Below are 27,163 nucleotides of genomic sequence, written 5' to 3'. Positions count from 1 at the left end.
GCGTGAGAGGGATAAAGGAGTGTTAGATAGATTGTGACAATGAACGCGACCTTTTTACAAATCTCGATTTCTTCCTTACACCGGGTCACTTCTGTTTCGCGGTACCATGTCCCCTGTTAAAACCGCGATAAATACGGATTCAAGGCACGAGGGAACAGCTCTTTATTTTTTTATCAAAATTCTCAGCCGAGTATTTAAAGATTGTCCAAGGGTTGGGAGCGTGGTCGGTGGCTGGCGGAGCGATGTGGACACGAAGCGAAAGGAAGACAGAGTATCGGCGTGCGAGCAGGAGGGAGAGACTGGTTGGGGTAGCTCGTATTGATCGTTCCTGGGTCCATGTGACGCGCCTGCGTTTCGCCGTGGGGTAAAATCGTAGCAAGGGTAAACTACTGAAGGGAGAGTGGAACGTCGAGGAGTGAGAGAGAGAGAGAGAGAGAGAGAAGGAGGGGGGAGGCAGAGAGAAAGACGGGAAGAGAGCCGTGCCGGGGTTCATATACCTCCGGGGCAACTGCAACGTTTCACCGTGCCACCGACCAATCAATGGAGCTCCTCTGTCTCGTCCTTTCTCTCTCATCCACCGCGTCCATCCAGTCGTAATTCTTTTTCTCTCGGTTTCGCGATTCTTCCTCGTCCGACGCGATTGCATCGCGCACACGTTACCCTCTCGAGATACGATATGCATATGCATTCGCGGTATTAACAGCCTCGATGCGTCTATACGTTCCCACCGACGCACCGATCTATCGAAGCTTCGTTCAGATTTAAAGAGATTATCCATTTCGCTTGGACTTTCGAACGAGCAACGCTCGCTCCGATAACGAGGAAATCGTCGTATACGATTTCAGCCTCGAATTACATTGAACGTTTCACTCGAATTCCATAGAACCCCAACAATGTTTCCTCTCTTAATGAAAGTGTTCCATCGCAGCCAAAAAATACACGGCCTCCGTTCTCTTTTCTCTCCGCGAGCATTTGTTTACGTTACGTAATCACTCTTTGTGGACTTCGAGGATAGTCGCAGGGTTTCCCCGGTTACTCGGTGATACGATCATTGCCTCGTAAGAAAGAGGCGATCGCGCGGATCGGCGCATACGATAGCGTGCAAGTGGAAGTAGGAGCGAAAAGCGGAGGCAAGGGTGACACGCGACCACGCGGGGAAGACCGGATCGATCGATCGCACCTTAATTAGCGCAGCGATTACGTGCTCGCTTGATCGATTCTGGCTCCGTGTTTTCTCAAACGACGCGCCGGTTTTGGAAAGAGAAATGGACACTCGTTAAAATCGTTGCAGATCCCTCCGCGCTTCCACCGACGACGGTCCCAACCCTTCCGTATGCAAACATGCACGAAATTATATATACCAGCGTCGTAATTATTTATCCCCTCGCAGATTTAAGTCGGTATTTGTCGAACTACTTTTACCCGCGTCTGGCGTTGTTCTTTTCATTGATTCCGTCCGTTTCTTCGTCACGCCTCGACGGGATTTGTAGAAACTCCGATGGGTCTCGCAAATAGGATTCGTCGATGCGGTATCGACGGACCTCTTGGCCCCGGGGGTTCGTCGACCCTGGAAAAAGTTGACGGATGAAATTATTACACCAGTGGCGTGGAGTTCTATATGCTCGTGCACACGGTATGGTCGTAACGACGCGCCGGATCGATGACTGACACGCACGGTGGGACCAAACCCCGAAAGCGTGGCTACCTACTACCTACCTTCGACAGCTGGATCTAGACGAAAGAAGGGGGTGTTTGCTCGGCTGACGTTTTGTCAAACAGCGAATGATTCACTAGTCTCTGTTTTCAGTCTTCGTGGAATAGTCTCCGATGCTGCTACACGGCTTCGTATAATCTCTCTTCGGAATCGTTCAGGATAAATGGTTGCCCTCTTTCGAATCGAAGTGCTCCGAAACATTGTTTCATCGGCGCTGAGGCTATCGGAGGCCAGTAAAACTTTCATATGTAATTCCAACGTTGAACGCGGTGACAACTTCCTGTCGCGCCGCGTGGCCGGTTTTATGCCCGCCGATTATAATGGAACACGTTCGCATATGCGGCTACTTCGTGTCCCTATTTTTTTCTACATACCGTTCCGCATCTGTTGCAAGTCCCGCTGCCCTGGTCCCAACTCCGCTCTCTCTTTTTTCTCATGCCGACTAGACAATACCTGCCGTCCCGTTCTCTGTCTTTCGCTTATGTCAGCTCCGGTCATGCACGATGACTGACCGATCGATCGGCTCGCAAAGAAGGAAGTCAATCGAAAAGATCGTTTCTCCGATTATTAGGCATTCGTTAATCGTGAGTGGAGTAGAATTTGTAATTCGGTTGACGATTATTTATCTCGAATCTTTAGCTTTTTCTGTCATGTCAGATCATTTAAAGAGACGATGCGTGATTTACGAGGAACCTCTTTTGAAGTTCGGTAACGCGTATATCTGTTGGTTCCGGAAGCGAGTTTTCAAAAACGTAGCCCGCCGGTTATTGGCACGGTCGCACGTGTTTCGTCAGCGACACATAATTTTGGCTCAGCGTCGTTTCGTATACCTCTCTCGATTCTCAAGTATGAACTCTGGGTAAGGTCAGGGATGCAGCTTCTTCCCGCATTCATTCGCAACCGCATCCCAATTATTTATATCAGAGGTGCACATCTCTTTGCGGCGATTTTTCTGCAGTTCCTTTCGTAAACGATTTTCATGGTCATTGGCAAATGGCCACCGTGCGGACGTGATTCATGATTTCGAGTTCACTGCTGGATCGAGTGCAGCCTGGCAGGGGATAAAAGAATTCTTGTATCGACGCGATAGCGTAACCGGGACGGACGGCGGGGGTCAAAAACCGTGAAGGGGTGGTCATGATCCGATGCGAGGAGCGATGCAAGCGGGAGGCAGGATCGAAGGACGGGGGATGTTTTCTGCCTCGTAATCCCGGGGAGCCATATTGCAAACCCCTGCAGACGCTTCGTAACGGAACAGAGGAGGTTTCGCATCGGTATTAATGAAATTTCCACGGGTGACGCAAGGTGACAATTTTGCATGTTCCTCCGAGGTTCGACGAGGTCCGTTGAGGACTGAACGTTAGAGGGATGAACAGTCGAAATCGGGAGGGTTGTTTACGGGACGTACCGATTCGATCGGCTACGAGAGGTCACAGTTTATTTAAGAACGAGCATACGTCTCTTATTAGTTCGATCGGCAACCCTTCGTGCGATTTGGGTTGATGGTCGGAGGCCGGGGCACGGGCAGCGGCAGGAATGGAACGAGGGGGGTTCTCGACGAGCTCGGCCGATGGTTTGCGACCGAAACCGAGTCGAAACGAATACGACCGAGCCAGCTTGGCAAGGCGCTTGAACGCGGTCGCCGAGTCCAGTCTCTAGGCAGCCTCCGCCCGAGTCGTGTCGTTATTTCCGTTTTCTTAGTATAGTGTTTAACGCTTTAATTTCTAGTCTCGCGTAACCCTCTATCATACACACGTACACACACAGACACAGACACGCACACGCACGCACGCACACACATACACACGGAGCAGACACGTATATCGTTCGAAACATCCGCACACACATACAAAATACGTTCACGCATCCCATGACCCCCACGCCCTCGTTTCTTTTCACGGTCGACGTATACGAAATTTGGTGACTCTTGAGTTCGCGAGACATCGGACAGCGTTTCCGTGGATCCGCGCATTCTCGCTACGCGCAACCAGACAGACCGTATGTGCCCGTCAAAGTGAGACCGAGGGACCGATGACCAGGAGGCGAGCATAAATGCCGATTTACGAGCGCTCGCGTCGTACTTTTCTTTCATTGATTTCCCCTTCTGTTCCGGGCGGCGGTGCAAGAGCGTGATAGTAGGTACACGTACCTACGAGAGATAGATAGACAGATAGGGAAAGAGGGAAGAAGCAGGGACCGGCGCGATACGGGAGCAGTTCGCCGCGTACCATTCGGGGGATTTTGCACGGTGCTCGGTTTCGCGTGCGGCCGACGGCGACAGGCGTTTATCGCTGAACGAGTAAACAAGAACGCGCCGATAGATCAGCGGACGGGTAGTACGGAAACGGAGTGCGGCCGCGGTCTCGAGAAGAAAAAGAAAATAAAAGAAATTAACAAGTGTTTCCTGTGTCTCCGTGTGGATGTGTGTCGTGCGTTTTCGCGTACATCGATCGTGAGGGGGGTAGAAAGGTGGATCCTGAAAAGAGGCGGCGAGGGAAAGGTAAGCTCGTTCGAATCCTTCCCTATTTATTTCGTTTGACACGCGACCTTTCCGCTCGCGCGTAACGCAGAACGCGAAGCGCCGCGTATCTCTTGGTGATGGACGAACGCGGACAAGGGTATTTCGGAGCACGTGCCTAGCGAGGCTCGTCGCACATTCTCATTCTCGCCCTCTGCTGCGCGTTCTTTATCGTAATCCCCTTCCGGCCACCGCCGCCACGATTACCACTCGCGTCTAACTATTGTTTACTATTTCTTTGAGCACATTCGTTCCTCGATACCGGCTATCAATCTCTTAGTTTTTGCGCACGTCCGTGTACAGGGTGACTCGTACGTGCGTGCGTGTGTGTCTCCCCGAGCGCGAGTATGGAACGTACGCTTGCGCGGGTGAGGTATTTCCCTTGGAATCGTGGCGAGACCGACAAAGGGACAGAGCGAGAGAGGAATAGAGTGGGGAAGAAAGAGGGAGGAAGGAAGGGGTTCTCTCGTGCGCACGGAGAAACGAGAGAAAGAGTGAGAGAGGGAGAAGCAGCGCGTTCGTATTGATCGCTCCCGACCACGCGATTTTCATGATCCGTCGCCATGGCCACCTGGCCACGGGCCGAAGATCGTATCTGCCAGCGTACGCGAAAATCGAACTTTAACCCCCCGGTCAAACCCACCTGCTACCTTCTTCTTTGAAGAAATACACGAACGCTCTTGTCTCGGGCGTTTTCCGCGGGTCTCGAATTGCAATTTCTTGGATCGTTCTATTTATCCTATAAATCGGTGCTAAACGAGTAGTCGGTGACGATAGGAGATGGACTCGGTGCTCGAATCTCCGATTCCAGTAGATAGTTGCATACGGAGCCGTTTTTTGCGTGCCGAAAGGGGTTGGCCGAAGGGGGTGGGTTTCCGCATTGTGCCGCGAACAACCGGGTGTTCTCGTGTACACATACGCGCAGCCGTGCGTAACGTTCATTGTTGTCGGATAATGACGGTGGCACAAGAGTCGCGTTTCGGAGTCACTGGCGAACGATACTTTTCCAATGCGTCCTCCTTGAATCGCGAGTCCCGGCTAGGGTTCTTTCGTACCGAAATATATCGCTATCCGCTGGGCATTGGAGCAATAGAAACGGAGGGTATCGCGGATCGATAGCGTCGGAAGATGCGGGGCTGCGATAACTGGTAACTCCGACATTTTCTTTAACTGCACCCGCGCCTCCTTTTCTTCGCATCGTTCGTAAACACCGACCCAACGGTAACTTTCGTCGGCTTCTTTTTACATCTCCTCGAATTTGTGCTCATCATGACCAGATACTAAAGCACGTTTAATTATCAGAACGATGATAGGAACGCGTATCTGTCTCTAATTGATATATACGAAATGTACGTGTCGTGAAACGGGAACTCGAAATTGGCAGACGCGCGTATTTTTCCCAGGTGGTCTTGCGCTGAGCACATTCGGTGCATATATAATAAAGACAGCTATCTATTATATCTCCAGAGAATGTGATCATTCTGATTGGGGTGACCACACGAGACGCAGACCTCGCTGCGTGGGGTGGCTCAACGACGGACAGCTGATGGCTACGTTGCGCGTTCAACAGAGAGACTGGCTGGCGGTGGAACAGAAAAAGAGAATTAAAATGTACACCACCGGCTCACGTCGGCCGATACATGTGTCACGGCAGCTGTGAACTGTTCGCCTTAATCGTGAATATTATCGGAACCCTACGGACATCGCCTTTAATTATTCTTTCTCTTTCCTCTTCGGCTCTGGTTGCCCGTTCGTACTGGCTTATCTGCGATGCGCACGGATCAGGTTTTATCCGGCAGCAACGTTTAATTCCTGGAACGTAGGGAAAGGTAGACGTTCGGTCGAAGGGGGAAGGAAGACAGAGGGTGCCGAGTCCTTTAAACTATAGGGGGGTCGTCGCCCTTTTAAATTATCCACGTTTCCATTGGACGTTATCCTCGCCCTCTACCGACGGTCACCGCCGCCTGTTCTTTTCACGTTCTGAAAGTCATCAAGTTGGTATCAGCATCCAGTTGCGCGTACCATGAATTTTTGTAAGTCACAAGCGACCACCGCTTGTCTTCTCTTCCGACGAGTCACAGAAAATCTCACTGTTAAATCGAAAGGTCGGTTCTACAATTAAATTCCGATGTTATGTACGTTCTAAGAACGAGGAAACGTAGGAAAATACGCTGCTGGTTGCCACGGTTGTAAACAATAATGCAAAAACTGATTCCCTTCGAGCCGAAATGTTTTCAATACAACGAGGCACTTTTGCATCGTTTACAGCGTGCCGATTAACACAAGCTTTTATGTACGTCCTTCAGAGTTGTGTGTCGAGACTTCTTGCTAGAATTGTATGTTTACGCTCGTCTGTTTCTTCCCGCGATTCTTCCCGAGTATAACGCGAACGACCCAATAATCTAGTCCTGTACGCTTGGAATTCGTCGGGAAAATCTGACGTGCCTACCACGTTACACGCGTCCTTCGAGAGAGCGATCGATTGCACTCGAGTAGAGAAAGAGCGATTTAGAAGACGGTACGAAACGTAGAGAGCAGACGCTGTTTGTTATTTTACAAACAGCTGGACGAAGAGGTATCGTCTGTTCCCTGCGCGACGATAACGTCCCGCCCGATTTCTGTTTCAGCTTTGGTACGTAGTTAGAGGGAAAGAAGAGTGCAATGATGGCGAACGGAATGGACAACACGGTCGTGCAACAAAACGGTGGATCCACCCTCGGACAGACCTCGCAGGAAGAATCGAAAACGAATCTAATCGTCAACTACTTGCCACAGAGCATGACGCAGGATGAGATTCGATCGCTGTTCTCCAGTATAGGCGAGGTCGAGAGCTGCAAGCTGATTCGGGACAAACTTACCGGTGAGTGATCGAACGTATCGTTTCTTCCATCGTCCGTCGAATACGCGACGATTTTCGTAGACGCGGTCCACGTCACCACGTCGTATAAAAGCAATTCCACGAATCCAACATTGTCACGCACGTCCCGTTGCATAGAGAGGAGAGAGGGGATGGCGGCCGATTGCGCAACGTTACGTTCCAGTGGGACTCCGTCGATGGATTTTTCGGTTACCGGCACGCGTATGCACGCTGCGTCGCAATCCAACGCGTAATTTCGTACTCGCGCCACTGAATTCTTCACGTTAGCGGAGAGGAGCGAGCACGTGCGTGGACGTCGCGACGCTATTTCGAGCCGTCGGAGTAGCGGGGGCGTCTTCGTTTGAGCTTGAGCCTTCGCTGCCGCGTCGCTTTATATTCGACCTCGTCGCCGCGGTCTCTTCAGGGCCGTAATGCGTGTCCCGCGTTTCCTGTTTCCCGCAAAATCGACTTATCAATGAATGAACGTGTTCACCGATCGCGAATATCCCGCGGTGTAACGTTTCACGCGATGATCGCAAATCGTTGCTGCAAGACCGCCACTAATCACTATATCCGGTGTATGTTTTTTTGTTACAGGTCAGAGTTTGGGCTATGGTTTCGTTAACTATCATCGGCCCGAGGACGCTGAGAAGGCGATAATCACTTTGAATGGTCTCCGTTTGCAGAACAAAACGATCAAGGTACGTTCCGATTAGACACACCGAACTACGTCTATTTATAAAGGCTCGATTAAGACTTAAAAGTAAATACGCGATCTTAAATCTGTGAGAGGCATACCGTTGTTTCTGTATTTACTACGAAATACATAATACTTCGATAAACCGGTCGCTGTAGTACCGAGTCTAATTTAGATTCGTTCGTGCCTGCGCGTTTACGAATGGTTTAAGCTAGAAACAAATTAGTTCTGGATAAACGTACTCTCTCTCTCGCAGAAATCCGTACGCTACTCGGGCATTTCGCATCGCGCGTTGCATCGTATCGGACCGTTTTACTAAACGGCAACAAGTTCGGAACGTCGGATATACGAAATTACACGGTAATCGCTATGTTAGAAATAGATTGGCGTGAATTCAAAGACATTATTGCATCTGCTATTTATTAACTCCATCGGAACAGTCCGAATTCTTTCGCTCCCGCATTCCATACGGTTGATACACGAATTCGGTTATTACTCCTGTTGAAAGAGCGGATCAGATCAGAATTTTATTCGATCTTCTATCAATTGCAATTTTTCTCATGTATCCATGCACCGAAATGCGATTCTAGATTGTCAGTGTTTGCTTGGAGGTTTTCGAAAGTAGGAATATCGGAGTCGATCGGAGACGTGTTAGTCTTGGAAGTTGCATCGGTTTCGCGAACACGAATTTGATACGCGGTGGTTTGATGACGATGCCAATGCGAGTGACGATGGTGCCGGCAGGTATCGTACGCGAGACCGAGCAGCGAGGCGATCAAAGGCGCAAACCTGTACGTGAGTGGTTTGCCGAAAAACATGACTCAACAAGACCTGGAGAATCTGTTCAGCCCGTACGGCAGAATCATCACGTCGCGGATACTCTGTGACAACATCACCGGTAAGTTTCCGAATTATCCGAGAAGCAACGCGACTAGTAGTCGGCCGTTAGAACGTCGCCGGCCCTCCGAAAGGGCCGCGAGATTTGCCAGCGGGGGTGGAAACGTTCTGCCTCCGTTATTTTGTTCCAACAAGGAAACAGTTTACGCGAGTCCGACGACCCGTTCGATGGACGATCCGTTAGGAAATGAACGATTTGATATACCGAGGAATTGAAGAGAATAGGCCATGGGGTTATAGTCGTTTGTGGGGTGGATCGGTGCGCCTAGTCTACGAGAATACACGATCGTTGTTAACGGGTTGCGAAATGCATTTCCGTATTGTCTTTCAGCTTTTTTACGAGTTACTACGTAAATGAGAATATGCAATTGTTCGAAAGTTGCAAGCTGCGATCTCTTTATACCGATCGATCGAACGGTCGCTAATTATTTCATTTAATCGTTTCATTTGATTTCGTTTATTTTCGTCGCGAGACACTTTACGATTACACTTCGGATTTCGTGGCGTTGATCATTCGAGAGAACACACGATCGCCAATTACGATTACCGGCTTCAGTTTCGTACTTCCGTACCTTTTGTTCAGTCATTATCTTTTGCGTTCTCAGCTTACGTTTTTCAGCAGTACATTCTATCTGCATCCCCAATTTCACGCACAGCCTCATGGCCTAGCTACCCTCTACCGTTATACTTTTTTTTTATCATTTATATTGCCGCTTGTTTTTATTTAATCCTCCGACAATTCTCGTCTGTTCGTTACGGTTCGCGACCGACGATCTTGAATTTGTTTCTTCTCCATTTTCGTTATCGTTCGAATGATTTTGATTCGTACAGACACTGACGAAGGTACGTATTGTACGTGGAATCATCACCCGTTCCTTACGCTTTTAAGGTAAGAACTTCTTGTCGAAACCGTGTGCTGAACCATGCGACACGCATGTGACATCGTGCGTAAGATCGATTCCTATCCACGATGCGACGTGCTGTCATATGCGATAGCGCATGATTCCACGTGTCGCGATAAGCGGTACGTTTCTTCTCTTACGTTCTGTTTATGTTTTATTTAGAGTGTGCTCCTCGATTTGGTTACCATTTTTTTTTCCTCCCCTCACGTTGTACGTTTTTTCTCCTTGCGTTTGTTTCATCACCTTCACCTCCGAGCATCGTTTAGCTGCTTGTGTTTAACAGTAACCAAAAGACGAGAATTTCTTGCGAACAATGGAATAGCGTTAAAAAAAAATTTGTTAACGAAACGATCGCTCGCCCCTTATTCATCTCATTACTGATCGATCTCGTTCGATTGCTCCCTTCAAATTGTGTACACCTCTAATAATATCGCCGCGAGATCTCAATGCAAGGAAGATGCTCCGAATGCTGTCTTCTTCCTCATATCTCCGCCTGCAACTTTGGCCCTCTTTTCCCATTTAAATTCATCTGGACTTTGGAATCGTCGAAGTTCGAAGCAATCCGAGAATAACTTTCTTTTATTTACGTATTTATCGTTTCTTTGCTTCTATTTCGTTTATTTATTACACGCTACCTTTCTACATGGACGAATCAGGGGCGAGCAAATCGTGTTATGCTGCCAGTTGGATTTTAACGTGATATGATTTTTTCCGTTTCTGTTTAGTACGACAGTTTGTGACCGGCGGCGGAGACTATTTGCCCGGTACGTAACTCATACAACTCTTTTTTCTTTTCCCTTATTACACTCAAGCTGAAACAATAGCAGCCGTCTTTCGTTATTATCGTTCCCTCTGAGCTTCGCGTATCGTTCGCCTCGCGAAAGGATTGAACAATTTGTACAGATTGTCGCTAACCAAAATTAAAATGTAACTAACACTTTCGACCGGATACAGTCGATACGGGAGAGCATCGTTTCGCGAGATACGTATTGTATTTCCAAAGAGAGGAACGAATACATAATAAAATACCGTTCGTTATCTTTTAATTTGTTCTTCCGTCGGCTGCTTTGTTAACGCGACCGCGACGATGTTTATCACGCCTCAGAATCTTGCCCCGTCGAGCGCCGTTTTTGTTTCTTTACGCTTTTCGTCGGTCGTTATATTATGATTTCTGCGACCGTGCCTTCGATCCATGGCACAAACGTACAGACATACACTCTCGCTCCTTTCTTACCGCGTTATCAGAAAGTACATTCATTCAGCTCCGCGAGACGAACAGAGTCCGAGGATGCACACGACATCGGTGTAAAGAAACGAACCTGCGCGCACCGACCCACTCGAATGCGATCACTGATCGCATTCCGCACGAAAGTAATTCGCCGCTTATCACGGAGTGAAAGGAGGAGGTCGATCGGCATTAGCGAGACAGCTAATGCGAGGACTGCCTTCTTCAACGTTATCGAAGTGTTTCCATAACGAATACATGCGTAGAGACATGTATATACGGACACCGCGAATTCTTAGGAGATTTCACCTAAGGGTGTTTCCAAGCCTTTCCATTCGAATCACGAACCCGTGATTCGCGAATGGAAAGAGAACTCGTTACCTGTTCTAAATTTTCAAACGTCTTGAAGCATCGATAAAGACCGATCGTTCTAATTGTAACACCGGATGATCGCTGAACGATCAACGAGGAAGCTATCAATGTTCTCACTTCGATAAAAAACAAAAAAAAATACTAAGACACTGGGAGAGACGGGCGATTGAATAACGTGAACCGATTACCGGCAGGATTGTCGAAGGGGGTCGGTTTCATAAGGTTCGACCAGCGGGTCGAAGCCGAGAGGGCGATCCAAGAGTTGAACGGTACCGTTCCGAAGGGCTCGAACGAGCCTATCACCGTCAAATTCGCCAACAATCCGAGCAACAACAACAAGGCGCTACCGCCGTTGGCCGCTTACCTGGCACCCCAGGCAACCCGACGATACGGCGGCCCGATCCACCACCCAACCGGCCGCTTCAGGTACATTCCACTGTCGCCACTATCCAGGTACCTACTCGCCTCTACTCGCTCTACCCAAAGATCTCTCGCTCTCTTTCTCTATCTTTCTCCTCTGCTCTTTTCATTTTTCTGAAAAAAAAAACAAAACAAACATTATTTTCTCCACCCCCGTCTCTGCTTCTCACCCTCCTGTTAAAAATTCCCTCTCCTTCGTCTCGTTCTTCTTTTTATTTCCAGTAGAGACTTTGGACGCGCGTATCATATGACAGCGTGTATGTACATACATCCCGACGATCGATCCGATGCCACTTGAAACTAAATAATAGGTATTTTTAAGAGCAGCGATTTCAGTAGCGAACTACGTTGAATTTCTAAAGGGATTTAGATCGATCGTTTTCCTTTCGTTCATGCACTCATCGTTTGAGTATCCAAGTACACTGCAGGCTCCTCCTCTCGCACCTGACCTACCATAAAAATCTGTCACCTCTTCTTTTTCCCCCATTGTAAATTCATCGAACTAAATTTCCAAGGCATCCATGCTTCCATCGAGACTTACTCTGCGCGATACTACATCCTCGTAACGTGGGACGTTATCAAAAGTTTTGAACGCGTTTTAGGTCCGTCTGTATGTCCACGCTCTTAGGAAAAATCTACAGAGGAACATGTACAGCGTTCGGATATGAAATGAAGCAAGAGTAACCATGCGAATGCGCTTCGCTTTTTCATTTGCCTTTCGAATTTGCGTTTCCTTATCGAAAAGAAGAACAACTTTGAAATACATATAATTTTTCGTTTTGTGTTTCTCTCCTGTGACGTCCCTCTGTCCCGTTGCTCGCTTTCCGCCTTTTCTTCTCGCTGTCTGTCTGTCTATCTGTCTATCCTTGAATCGACCATGATGAGAAAAGAAAACGGAGAGGCATCATAGATGGTAGTTTCGCGAGAAAAAAAGAAAATCAAATGAGAGAAAGAAATAAAAGGACAAGGAAGTGACCAACTCTTATCCCAATTCTTTTTTGGCTCGCTCCCAGAGTATCTCTCTTCTTACGTTGTTCTTTTTGTGTTTTGTTTTAGCACTGGCAAGGCCATGCTTGCCATTAACAAAGGCTTACAGAGGTCAGTATTTTTTTCGTTACTACCACTACGTTCCCTCCCAGTTTTTCATCTTTTATTTCCGGTGCTTGATTTCTCTATTCGTGCGTGGCTTTCGTTCTCTCTCACCTTTTGCACACGATTCGCCTAGCTTCCACTGTATCGAGGAAAGAAATTTACGTGAACCGCATGCGGACTGTACAGACGGATTTCGATGAATTAAGTCGTCGATAGAGATAACGCAAAACGGATCTCGCTGAAAGCATCGAAGACAGTGACTCGAATCAGTGACCAGAATCAACGAATTCCTCGAGAGGCTCCTTCTCTTTTCTATTCTCTTCTCTTCGCTATTTCCTTTCTTTTTCATTCGCCTTCATCGGTCGTGTTCGATTCAAGACACCGTGCACCTGCGATCTCTCACTCTCGTCCATCGCCTCTTTTAATCTATTTTAGAAACGAGGATAAATCAAGGGACCTACGATTGAATTTACCCATGACGAGTACTCAATCAATAAACTCGTAACGGTACACGAAAGGCACGTTCACTATCTGTCGATGATACTGGACAGTGTAGAGTAACGAGAATTCAGATTAGATTGGATTGAGAGTATTCATCGGCCACTTGTATTTCATATTAAATCGTTGGCGTAGAGCTGAGACTAGGTGCACGATCCTTGAAGAAAATCGCGTACTTATGTACATGTACATATACATAAGTACACTTGTTACGTGTTACGTATGAAATATGTATGTAATATTGTGTCGGTGCACAGTAATGCAGAGTTGCACATGATCATCGTTAATTGGGATGGTGTATCGACCTCCCGACAGTACGATGATACATACAAATAGAAGCGTTCAACTTTTAAATGACGAACTTTACTTAAATACGGTCAGAGACTTTCGCGAGCCACTGCATATTGGAACCAGTCTATGTATATGAATCAAAATACTTTTATTGAAATTCATTATACAATTTACTACGTGAGTTTCGTAGCCTGAGAAAAATTAATCTTTCTTAATAAATTTCGATGATGAGACACGAGATGAATGGATTAATACCAGTGCCATACGTATTGGCCACTATAATAAACTAATTTCCTATATACATTGGCCAGTACGATTGGTAGTATCTAAACGGTCTCCAGTTGATAGTAAATACCTGCGTGGCAAGTGAAATTTTCTATACGTATTAAGGTACGTATCCCACTTATGATACAAGGGGATGCGTATCTTAAAGCATTCGCGGTTCGTAACGTGCATTCGAAACGCATACGTAATTAGCATCACCTCGGTCCTAAACTGAATACTCACCGAGATATGCCCTGTTTTAACGCGGCTTGTGACGTCAAGTAGGTACGTAGATTATATTTTTACATCACTGTAAATATGCCCCACGTGTTCTATCACATGGCATTCCATGATTCCGCTGCATGCCATGATTAAGTGCATGCGAACCTCGATCGTCTCTTATGGTTTCGCACTCTCGTTCTTTATCTCTCTTTCTCTGTCTGTCTTTCTCTCTGTTTTCTTTCTCCCCTTTTCTTCCCATTTGCTCACCCTCCAGGTCCAGCTCCATTTTTTTCTACTTAAAAATTCCATCGCGAGTAGCCGGCATTCAGATGCGCGTTGTTCAGTTTTAGAATCTCGTCGTAGAACAGCATGCAGTTTCATTAATGGAACTATTTACCCTGTCTTTATAAAATTCTACTCATTAATAACGTCAATGGGAAGATCGAATGCGTCGATTGTTCGCGAGTTGCTCGATCGTTTAGACATCTTCTCATCTTCGTCGACGTTGATACACTTGCACGAGTTTATTTTTCTGTGTCAGTACGATTGAAGATTAAAGTTAAGTCGTCCGCAACAGGGGGCGGTCGCGGGTTTTAAGAGCCGTGTAACGGAACTGTTTCAGGTACAGCCCGCTGGCAGGCGATCTCCTCGCGAACTCGATGCTGCCCGGGAACGCGATGAACGGCTCCGGCTGGTGCATCTTCGTGTACAACCTCGCTCCAGAGACTGAGGAGAACGTGCTGTGGCAGTTATTCGGTCCGTTCGGCGCCGTCCAATCGGTCAAAGTGATCCGCGACCTCCAGACGAATAAGTGCAAAGGCTTCGGTTTCGTGACGATGACCAACTACGACGAGGCGGTGGTCGCCATCCAGAGCTTGAACGGTTACACGCTCGGGAATCGGGTGCTCCAAGTGAGCTTCAAGACGAACAAGAGCAAGGCGGCGTAGGACAACAAGCAGCAACGACGCCAAGACTATCGTCGCGAAATCACGGCGGCCAAAGAGGGAGGGGAAGGAAGAGGAGACGAGGGAAGACGACCGGCTGCCGTGGCTACGACCGGTACCAACGCCAGGATGACGACCGCCGTCGCCGCGGTAGTCGCCGCGGTCACTCCCGTGACCGTCCATACGCTCGCGGCTGCCGTCTATGCTTCCACCAAGATTAACCACGGCCGTCTCTCCATCGATTCCGTTACCTCGGTCATCGATACCCTGAACAATCGTTACCGCGGCGAGAACCATCACCATCATCACCATCGACGGCAACACCATGACCATCACGCGCGCAAAATGTCCGACGATCACGTTCGCAAGCTCGTGTCGAAGTTCGGAGCCAAGGGAACCACGAAGACGACGACGAAATCGAGTAGCCAAGCTGACCTCCTTGAAGAACGTTCGGTCGAGAGGTAGAGAGAAAGATAGATAGATAGATAGAGAGAGGGAGAGCGAGAGGGGCGGGCGGGATATAGAAGAGTATTGATAAGAAGTGCGTGTGCGTGTATACGTGTGAAGAAGGAGTGTGCGATGGGTACGCGTGTCGGCTGAATGCAGGTATAAGGTAATCTAGGAGAGAGAGAGACGAAGAGGAGGAGGAGGACGAGCAAATGACGATGATGAACAGAGGGGAAGAGAGAGAGGTAGGTTGTAAATGCGTCGAACTATCGATTTAATTAGCTTAATATTTAACTGTAACGGGCGCGCCGGATCTAACTGGAAGAGAAAAAGGGGAAGCAGTAATTCCTCTTACTTTTTCCACTGTCCTTGTTTCAACCATTCCCTCTTTTTGCCTCTCTGATTCGTTTACTTTTCTCCCGGGGAAACGCGAGGTCCTGATCGCCGTACTCGCGAGACGCTCGACGACCGCGTGCTTTCGTCCTCGAGGAATCCGCTGAACAAAATGTGGATTTCCTTCGAATCATTGACTAGAGTCCTCTCGATGAGGCTGATCAAAACAGTAGCTCGCGTTTTCCCAATTATCAGCGAACGTGAAGGAACCTGTGAAGAGAGAGAGTGAGAGAGAGAGACAGTAACGGGATTATATGATAGAAGCAGTGGGTGGTTGCAGAGAAATGGTATGGGAACGAGGGATGAATGAGTAGAGACGGAACGTAGCAGGACGCGGCGAGATGGATCGCGAGCGAGGTCGGGTCGCGAGCGAGGACGGGACGGGGACGATCGATCTCGGATCAAATCGTTTGATCGATCGGACGAGGCAGGTTGCCTCTGGACAACAGAATAAATTTAATAAATCGATAGGGAGCGAAACGCAACGACGATGAAAGGAGAAGCGAATCGTCGAACGCGAACGATCTTTTCCCAATTCTTTCTTCTACTTGTTTCAAGTCGGGGAGACCAAACGTACTTAAAGAGAAACTGAATCGGGGCCGAGCCGCCGTTCGGTGAGTACCGAAGGGACGAGGTACATAATTATTATAATATATTTAAGGGAATAATTAATTTAGGGCTTACGTGCTATACAATTTCTATGTCGCGACAGATCGAGATGTCGTTACAGTAACCCGAGGGATTACGTCGTATTTATCTGTAAGGTAGCAACGCGTAATGGTACCGTTTCCTTATTGCTAGTCACAAGCTCTCGTACTTATCTCGCGGTCGCCCAAAGAGTAGCCCACGTGCTTTTCTTCGTTCTTTCTTTTCGATTTCGTTCATTTTCCTTTCTTATACGCGTAAGCGTATAACAGAGATCTTAGCTAGTACAAAGTGCTTTCTTAAACGCGAAGTCTGATTTCACCGAGCGCACCGCGTATTAGAGTCCCTCGAATGTACACCGTCCGCGACCAGGACGTTTTAGAAGAATTTTGTCAGCCATCTTTTTAATAAATGGGTACGAGAAAAACGGAAAAAAAACATACACGTAGATCGCGGCGCGGAGGGAACGTACAATCGTCCCTCCGTCATACGATGTTCCAATTTTTATAAACACGAAACGTTCGATTTCTCTTTTTTAACGAAACTACCGATACGGAAAATATAAAAGTCCAACGTACAAAATATTTAGAGGAATTCAAGAGATATTTCATAGAGAACATTTACCCGGTGACACAGATCGACACGCGACGTGTCCTTCCTTGCTACCGTTCCCCTTTTTGTAACAAAATGAAAATAAATAAAGAGACCATTCGAGACGGTGCACGGCTGTGTGATATGGACGGATCTACGTCGGACGAACACGTGTCTAGTCTTGCATACAAAGAAGTGTCGAGCCGTAGGATGGACGACACTGCGCATTGATAGCACCACCGTAGAAAGAGGGAACGACGACGCGATCGTGCATTAAACTGTTAGGGGGATCAGGCGATGTTTAATCGTGAGAAGAAGGCGCGTCTTTTAGGTGGTGGCAATGTGTAACGAAAACGAGTCGGTTCGCTCGCGCTACTTTTTGGCGATTACAATTGAAAGAGAAAAAAAGAAAATTGAGTAGATTGATGATCGGTCGTAAATGATAGCAGCGCGAGCGGATACGAAGCTTACGTACTTAATCCTGAATACAGTTTCATGAAATCCTAGGTTTAATAATGGAAGAGATAAAAAAAAGCGTAGTGTATATTATATATACATATGCACATATACATATATATATATATATGTATATATATATAGATATACATATATGTTGTCCTATTTATGTGTACCTTCTTGTGTCTAGTCCGGGGAGGGAAAGAAGGCAGGCTGTGAAAGAGAATACGCTCCCCAGGAGCGCGACGTTACGCACCTGCGTCACCCTCCCGTAAAGAAACGTAACTTGAACCTCAAGTAACAGATAGTTAATCGCTAAGATTTTATTTTATTTTATTTATTTGGAAGAGCCTCGTGAACCGCGATCGGTCGGGTCTCGAACGCGCGTTTCAACCCTCTGAACGTTGGGCAGGGCGGAAAAGAATGCGTCGACGCGATCGACGCGCCTACGGGGCGAAGAGGATCTCGATAATTTAGTGCAAATTATGATAATAAATGATACACCGGCTGGTTAATGACGGGCAACCTAGTGTAGTAGCTGCGTGTAACACGCGTCGAACACGTGAGAAACAGAAGAAACGATTCCGATAGGAACGATTCGCCCCTCGTTTCAATTCGACGAGATCTATTTAAAATTGAATGATTTCTCATGAACGCTTCGAGAGGTAAAAGATTTAATTAATTGAAACGGGGGACGAATCGACGTTACAGTCTCTACGTTTTCTTACGCGTAATCGCGATCAGATCGATTACCGTGTATAAAACGTTAAATCTTCTTACCATGATGATTATCATGTGTATTAATTATAATTCTTATTCTGGTTTTTATTATTATTATTATTATTATTGCCATTGTCATCGTCATTATATTATTATTATTATTATTATTATTATGAATTATTATTACCGTCATTACTATTATTACTATCGTATATATTTTTTGTGTCATCTAGTAGTTACAAACAAAACCTTTAACACCTCTCCCGTACTCCTAAAGGCGGGAAAGGGGGATCTTAATATCTTTACTATCGTCGTTAATTTCTGTCACACCTGCTATAACTATTTGCTATAACCACTATTACTGATACTACTGCTATTACTATCATCACCAACACGATTATCACCACTGCTACTACTACTTATTATTATTATTATTATTATTATTATTATTATTATTATTACTTACTACTACTAGTACCGATTATTTATTTATTTATTTAATTATTATATAACATAACAGAAATTATGTTTTATTTAAGGATTAAACTGATTTGTGTTTGGTTCAAATAAGTCGTTTGTTTCATTTCTATTACTTGTTTCTGTTGCCACCAGTTTCCCGAAACACCACATCTTACATTATCTTTCCACCCCGACCGAACGAAGTACATCCACCAATTTCGTTCTGTATAATTATTATTATTATTATAATTCTCGAGTACATTCCTCGTCGCTCACCCAACGTAATCGGGACCGAGCGATCGACGCAACTGGCGCTGGTCATTGCACAACGTGGTTTGCAATGTTTCTATCGTCATCATTTAACATTCCATCGACGAGAACGTCGCGAGTATCGGAAACGAAACGGTGCACCGATGCACTCGAAGCCGATCGAAACGTATTTACGTACTGATGTAATAATCTTCGTTCCCAGGTTCGGGGCTGCACCGACGATTGTCTAATCTCAATGGAATCGTGATTTCGGTGACACGATCGAAAGTCTCATCTAACGATATTAAATAGCGGTCACGAACTCTGTACGTCGAAACGAAACGGGAGTGCATAGTGGCAAGTACAAATGGGTCGATATTAAACATGGCTTAGAACGGCTTATTGGAATGTGAGATCGATAGGCAAGAACGTAGTCCCTCGGCGGACCTAAAAAGGGTGAAAGGGTAAAACGAAAACCTGACCGGTGATACTAACAATTGAAAAATTGAATGCGTGATTAGAATTGGATAAAGAGCCTCGGAAGATTTCTTGTTTTCCCGTTTAAAGAGTTAGGACAGTTCGCCGGAACTGTCCAATTTAGCGCACAGTACGATAGGGGATGCTAGAAAGGCTGTCGAGAAGAGACGCACAACGCGAGGAACTTGTATTCACAAGTGGGAGTCACGCCCTGTCCCGTTCTTCCCAAAACTCGGACGACCGATTATAAAGTCGGCGGAGGTGAGGGAAAATAAAGGGAAAGAGTCGGATGAAGAGTATAGATAAGAAATTGTATGGAAGAGATGGAAAGAAAGGGTATGCGAAAAGAGAGAGAGAGAGAGAGAGCGAGAGAGTAGATGAGAGTGACGCGAAAGGCGGCGAGAGATTGATGGGGAACACCCTAATCTACTTAACTATAAAATTATATTACCATAGAGTTATTACGTTAGATTTACATTATGTGTATTGTATTCATGTCTTAATAATCGTTGTTAGTTGGTATCGCTACGATCACGACGATGATGACCGTTAACGATCGCGTCGCAGGAGTTTCTATCCGAGCATCGTCCATCCGACGTTGTTTCCTATTACGTTAGAAACGTCTATGACGCGATCATTTAACGAATTGATCAGAAAACTGATGATAACGATTCGGTAATATAAGTTTGATGATTTCATCGAAATGGGTGATCGCGCTGTCGTGAGATACGTACTTCACCGATATTAACAGGGTTTAGAAGGATAGAGATGACGTATCTGCCGGGGGATGTAGGTTCGGTTTCTCGTTAGGATACGCATACGCACACGCCAAGGAACGATCCCTGTTTCACAGTTCGAACTTGGATCTCGATTATGTCAGTTGATATCGAATTCTTCATTTTTCTCCCACATGTAAATCGCTTGAACGTGTTTACTCCTTAAAAGAATTTTCGTATAAATCGTTTGGATAGATCCCAAGATTCGCTGGTCAGAACAGGATCGACGTTCTTCCTTCTATCTATCCTGTAGAATGTTATGTGTATATCGGTGGAAGACGCTGCGTACCATAAGTAACTGCAACCGTGTGAACAGCACGAGGTATCGCGATGCTGAATGGACCGATCAGCACAAGTTTTTCTAAACGTTACGAACAGGCAGAGAGAGATGCAATCTCGAGTCCTGTACCGCACAGAACGGCACAAAAATAAGTTGTAAGCTTGCGAGTCGAATCGCGTTTCACCGATCTCGAGGGACGAACCCCACGTCGCTGTAAAGAGTTCGAGCTAACGCACAATACTGACAGGTCGTTGCCCCCGTTTGAAAGATTGGTCTGACGATTCATTCGGGATCCGGACACCATTGTACTTATTCGTTATCACTACATTAGCTACGGCGCCTCGTCCTCTCGTCGCGTCGTACAGATGCGCTCGGCTCGCGATTCTCGTCGATCGTCGCGTTTATTCGTCCCGACGATTCGCTGCTTCGTTCTTATCTCATCGTCGTCCGAGCTCGGATTTAGGGACGGAGAAATCGGGTTGGGACGAGCCAGTAAGATAATCGCTTTATAAGAGAAGGTGACGCGGAGAACGTAGATTCTTGATCGAGATCGTTGAGCGACGCGCAATTAAAAAGGGTCGTGTACGCGTGATACAATAAAAGAGGAACGAAATGTACGAAAAGAGCTAAAAGGGTAAAAAAGAAATCCTCTTCCAATTTGTATCAAATACCGCAGAGACTGAGATCTTAGGCAAAGTTAATTAGCTCCGAACGACGATACTCTCCTAGAACTTCCAGGGAAACTAGAGACTGCCGGGAGCGAATACAATCGGAGGGAGAATGAATGTGATGATCTCTCTCGCGGAGATTTAGGAGACGAAGAGGAGAGAACGTTAGGTCTAGCTGTTTAGAGATTATACGGTGAACCTCTGAGAGTAGAACGACCGATTAACCCTTTGCGATCGCTGCACAAACTCACAAACGGAGCTCGAAGCCGTCTTTTAGAATCGTTTTTCCTTTCCTACGAAAAGCGACGGGCTTGCGAAAGAGCCTTTTGTACGGAGGGAGCGAACGGAGGTGCGACCTAGACACCGGGTCACGCGCGTTCGGTCGTGCACCGAGTCTGTTCGATGAATCGTGGCTCTCGTCGTTCGAATATAAACAACATTGGACGATTCATACGCTGTTTTATATGTAAAAATAATATTGTTCGACGTGCCGCGTACACTTTTCTACTGCTCGAATGGAAGGGTACTCGATACAGGACCCGAGACACGTGCACGATTCGAACTTCATTTCGATCCTTCATTTCGATCTCCCTCTGTTCGACAAACATTCCCGTTTTCGTACAACTGGCTTTCGAGCTCCGATAGTCTCGTCAGGTTCGCAAGCGACTCGCTCGACGCGTCCTGTACACCTTGCCGAATCATTCGATCATTATCGCTTCTCTGTCCGTCCCCTCGCCTCGTCTCTACGACGCAGCCCCTGTTCTTTCGACGGCCCTTCCGGTCCCCGAGTCGTTCACCGTTTCACGCGAGAGACGGTGTACTCGACCCGCGAGCGAGCACGAAACCGAGCGACGCCAGGAGAAGATGGTGAGAAAACAGATAGGGTCAGGGAATGAAAGAACGAGCGCGCTTGTGATCGAAGGAAGGAAGGAAGGAAGGGGTGAGCGTGTGCGAGAGAGGCACGATGTATATTTATTGGAGCTGGACAAGAATTATTTTTACGCGTTGTTCGCTCCGCGATCGATGTGAGTAAAAGTCGAAACGAAGGGGGAGAAGGAGTATAGAATACCGAGGGAGGTGGAGGATCGTCGCGGCAACAAAAAGCAGCTCTAGCTCACCGTAGGCCTAACTAACGAAAATAACGCGGACAAAGAGACGAACGGAGATTGAAGAGTATTTATATACTTAAACTAATTAAACCACAAAAAAAAAAATAAATAAACGGGCGAGAACGAGAGAGTGAAAATGCGTGTGTCAGAGAGAAAGAACGAAAGGGACCGGTTATGCGTGCGGACGGATGCAAGTAGAAGATGCGGTGCGTAAGAGAAAATACTTTTAAAATGAGTACTCGAGGAAACTACTCCGAGGAGAGTCACAACGATCAACAAAGAGAAATGACGATAATTACACTTCAACAAAAGAAGAAAAAATAATGAAAGAGAAAAAAAAAACGATGGGAGGTTGGAGGAGAGACGAGGGGTGAATCAGGAGAGACAGAGAAGAAAGAGGGCGGGAGAAGCGACGATATGGATTCAGTGGGAGGATGAGAAAAAGATAATCTATAATCTTCTGTACATGTTTTGATTATTCTAATTATTAATTATCGTAACTTATAATAACTATTAATTAATTAAATTAATTGATATCTATGGAACTGTATTTAAACGACAAAAAAACGTGGTAGCTAGTTTGTCAATGGGTGTATAAATATTTAATTACAATAACTCTATAGTGATACTAAAGAAATGAGACAAAACAGACAAGAAACGATATACAAGAACCACAGAACAACAGACAGACAGACAAGATATATGTGTTAAAAAAAAAAAAGGAATACTTGCGCTTACGAGGGATTTGGGAGAGAGACTGCGCCGGATCGAATGCGGGGGCTTCACGGATGCCGTGGGAGGAAAGAGAAGAACGAGGGAGACGAAACGTGATTGAATACATGAACGATTTCACACATACACACACGAGGAAATACATGCATCAAGATACACATATGTATTATAATTAATTCGACTTTGAAACGAGGAGGTGAAGAGCGAATCGAAGCGAAGACGTTATCGCGGTTAAAAGAGAGGAGGAGGAGGGACACGAAACGCAGAGTGAGATTTGAACGTGAATAGATGTTTATTAATGTAAGATTGATCGGACGATTTTTTGCTCGGCCGATCAAGCGAGTCCGCTGTAGAAGTGTTAATTGGAAAGAATAAGAAGTCCGGGGAAAGGAAACGGATCGTTTCAATGTGGGGGTGGGGCGGGGTTGTGGTGTTGGTGGTGCCCAGAAATTGTTCGAGACACGCTTAAAGTGAACTTTCACGGTGCTTCGTGGTTGACGAATTCTTCTGTTCCGTTCCATTCCTTTGTGTCGAGTCACACACGTTCTTCTGATGGTCTACGCGTAAACGAGACGCTGCTCGAAAAGCTTGTTACTCTCCCAATAGAGATATCCGTAGAACAGAAAAACATTTTGCACGATGATATACACGTTTTTAGATTCAATTGTCTCTTAACGATTTGTCTTGATTAGAAGTCGAGCTTGCACGTGTTCTTCCGTTTCTTTGAAACCGTACTTGTTTTCCCGAAAGGTCGATCTCTTCTCTAGTGTTATTCCTTGGCTCGTTCCTTTTCCCCACCGGGGAACGAACGATGTTTTCGACCGTAGAGAAGACATTATCCGTACGCTATTTAAATAATTTATATTTTGCCGGGATAACTTGGTTGAACAAATGCGAGGGTGAGATCAATTCCTTTTCGACGAGTTTAAGTGTAATCGAGAGACGGAAAGACTGGCGGTAAATCAATTGCTCATATCGATGAGAACGCGATATATAAATTATTTAAAGAGATAGTAGCAATCAATGTAATTCGTGATCGCACGATCTGTAGAAGATCAACGATCTCGACGCCCATCGGGACAGGTGTCGATCCTCTCGATCGTCGTCCCATACCCTCGTAGCTTACCCAGCATCCACTCTCGCGAGATATGAAACGCACCAAGTACCACTGACACCGAGTGAAAGACTTAGATACAGATATAAATTCACTGCCACGGTTTCGTGCGTTGAATTTACTTCTGAAATTGTAATTACGTAGGATTAGCGATTGTGACTGGGCGACGAACGGCGAGGATCGATAGCGATCGAGATTTTCGCACAAGAGCGCACACTCTTGATAAACTAGCGAATGAATAGAATGGATCGACCGAAGGACGCGAAACTAGTGGCGAGGTCGCAGCAGATTTTAGAAAATGGAGGATGGGAGAGGAGGATAGGTGTTCTAAGGGAAGAGGCGCTTGCTTGATCTCGATGATATCTCTTAATATCGACGATACATTACATTCCATCCGTGTTCGAGGAAAATACTTCCTTACGACCAGTTCATTCCATTTGTTTTTTACTCGATGATCAATCCTTCTATTCCTTTCTAAGTATATACACCTGCCTTGATTTGTCGTGTCAGAAACTGTCGAGGCTCGTAGGATTGACTTTCGAGAAGGCACGATCGCGTCTGAGATCGTGGATCGTTTTTTGCACATTCCACGAGTGAAGATAAAAAGTCTCGAGGTGAAAGAATCCGTGGTTACGTCAAGTGATTATATTTAAAACGCGTTCCCACGACGAAAGTAATCATTTATCTTGAATCATCAGGTGTCTGTTTAAGCGAACGTATTACGTTGTTCCTTTCATTCGAATTTCTAATAAAACAATTATTGAAGCTTCACGAGGCGACGTTTAATTTGAACAAAAATAAAAGGAATGATTCTATTTACGTGTGGCCATCGAGTTTCTATGCTCGCAGTTGTCGCGCTAATTCTGTATTGCTACGATACCAGATTTTACCATTACGATATTATAACGTTGTATGTATAAGTGTTCATAAACGAGAATTATTATTATTATTATCGTCGCTCAGGATAAAACCCAGTGCAATACATTTATCGTACTCAATGATTTCCTCCGGAGCGTGTGTGGAGGTCATCGAGAAATAATGGGAAGGACCACTTTGAAAATTTGACGGACGAACCCGTGGCTAAACGAACGAGTTTGAAAACGGATTCGGAAGATTGTGTGCTGCTTCTTGTTTCATTTTCGCGCGAAACCCGATTCGGATCGAACGTGAGAATAATTAAATGGGAGATCGAGCCGAGTTCGACGGGAATTCTTCGAGGCTGTAACGATCGGAAATTAAGCGTACATTATCCATTTTTAGATTTTAGAAGAGTTTTGACACGGTCGGTTCGTAGTGATAAAACGAGATGAAAGGAGGAACGCGCGGGATGCCCTTTGACTTTTCAGAGGGGCCACCGATCGAACGTGAAACTTTGTCCGACTGTTACGAATCGTCTTTATATTAAACGTTTACAGCTTTAATGGGAAACAACCGTAGACGTAAGTGAACGGAAGGCACTAATCTAACGAAAAGAAAAAAGCAGAATCGAACCGATAAAAACATATTAAGAGAAAAAAAATCATAAAAATTACTATAGGATAAAACGAAGTAAAAAAAAAAAAAAGAGAAGTGACGAGAGTGCGATCGAGCGACTGAGAGAGAGCGAGAGAAAGTGTGAATGAACAAATGGGAGAGAAGTTATTACCGAATTTTTCTGCCTCGAATAAATAAACCGTTGTCTTTTGATTGTCGTTTTAATGGACGAAACCATTAACTATGAATGATTTTGTAACTTAAGGAAATATAAGTTGCTCTTAAATCTGACGTACGGACATCACTTCTTTCACCCGCTATATTCATCGACGAGACGATTCTGTTTCTAGCTTTCTCGTTTCGTTCACGTCTCTCCTTTGCTTTGTGACCACGATAAGACGTCGTTCTTACGCGTCGCGCGATCACGGGAAGTGAGAGGGAATAAGAGATTGACCATGTGATAAGCGATGCAATATCGATAGCTCAGTCTATCAAAAGCCAATTTGAATTCCGGCGGCGGTCATTGCGAGACATCGAAAGATTCAACCTTTCAACGTAATCTTTAATATCGGTTTAACGACTCCCATTTAATGATACATTGATAACCCTCGATCACCGCCGGTGTTTCTTCTATTAGAAGATTTAGAATTGGATCAATGAATTCGGAATCGGTGCGTTCTAGCGCCAAACGCAGGGTTTGCCAGGCGTGCAATTCGGAGATGTAAATGCAATCGACTCGGAGGACAGAATTTAATCAGAAACGGAGAGGGAAGACGGGGACGCGCATTACGTGTAATAGATTAATGTATTTTAAGACGGATTTTACAACGGTATTAATAGTGATATTCACCGGATGTTAAGAGCCGCTGTTTAATAGCGAGAGATTAATTGGTCGGATACGGAGAAGCGTGTGATGAGCAAACGCATGAGATGCGAGCGAGAGTCGATCACGCGCGTATGTAAGTACAAGCGACTGAATGGGCGAGAATTTTTGAATGGTTCCACGTGAAATTTAACCCTTAACAACGTGTATTTTTAATAACCGGGACAAAAAAATGGGGAGGGAACAGTCGAATAAACCCCGTGCTTTGACGCAACTACGGTGCTATTCTCGTTGACCATTCTATTAACTGCTACTTAACGGTCGAACGATCGAGGAAGAACTTAAGGATTAAATTTCGATGATTCTCGGCCAAGTGTTTCCGACGCTTCCAGTATTCACGATTTCACGCACATGCTTGTTGAGGCTCTGGGAACGTTCGTTCGAAAAATGAATGGTGGAACATCGTACATGTCGCGTGGGTCGACTGCTGGTGAAATCGTGTGAGTGATTCATGAACGCGTAAATATAAGAAATTTAGCAAGTATCGTCGAGATGAAGAACTGTGAGGGGAGGAACGAAAAATAAATTCGACGATTATCTGCGATCTGTAAGAAGAATCGCGATCGAAGGGAGAGTATAACGATTGTTTATAATTAAACGAATGTTTAGGCGAAGGGAACTCGTGGGTGTAGAGACAAAGTAAGACTGATCTGTGAAAAGATTGCTTGAAAGATTCGAGCGTCGTTTCGATCGCTGGTCTCTGTACGTGTCGAACTCCTATCGCGGCCGGCCGGAAACGCTGGCCTTGCTACTGTCGATCGAGGGCTTACAATAAGTT

General features: G+C 45.9%; 1 protein-coding gene across 20 annotated transcripts in view; it reads left to right on the top strand.

Annotated features, from left to right (window-relative positions):
- The window catches only part of LOC108623195 (ELAV-like protein 2), a 30,824-nt gene extending 12,614 nt beyond the window's left edge, over nt 1–18,210 (top strand). For 3 of the 20 annotated variants that reach the window (XM_026812086.1, XM_026812085.1, XM_026812087.1), the window contains exons 2-10: nt 6,860–7,092; nt 7,687–7,790; nt 8,531–8,684; nt 9,515–9,526; nt 10,311–10,349; nt 11,377–11,635; nt 12,659–12,700; nt 14,030–14,032; nt 14,592–18,210. In XM_026812086.1, coding sequence (XP_026667887.1) covers nt 6,894–7,092; nt 7,687–7,790; nt 8,531–8,684; nt 9,515–9,526; nt 10,311–10,349; nt 11,377–11,635; nt 12,659–12,700; nt 14,030–14,032; nt 14,592–14,916 — 1,137 coding nt within the window. In that variant the 5' untranslated portion in view covers nt 6,860–6,893 and the 3' untranslated portion in view covers nt 14,917–18,210. Of the gene's footprint in view, nt 1–4; nt 4,215–5,510; nt 6,751–6,859; nt 7,093–7,686; nt 7,791–8,530; nt 8,685–9,514; nt 9,527–10,310; nt 10,350–11,376; nt 11,636–12,658; nt 12,701–14,029; nt 14,033–14,591 lie in introns of those variants that run through there. The other 17 variants (XM_018021522.2, XM_018021519.2, XM_026812088.1 and 14 more) reach the window with 17 other exon arrangements.
- The last annotated feature ends 8,953 nt before the right edge of the window (nt 18,211–27,163 follow it).

This window comes from Ceratina calcarata, unplaced genomic scaffold, assembly GCF_001652005.2.
Source record: "Ceratina calcarata isolate Rehan_Ccalc_2016 unplaced genomic scaffold, ASM165200v1 scaffold255.2, whole genome shotgun sequence".
NCBI classification, from domain to species: Eukaryota; Metazoa; Arthropoda; class Insecta; order Hymenoptera; family Apidae; genus Ceratina; species Ceratina calcarata.
This window is presented reverse-complemented; position numbering and strand designations above follow the sequence as displayed.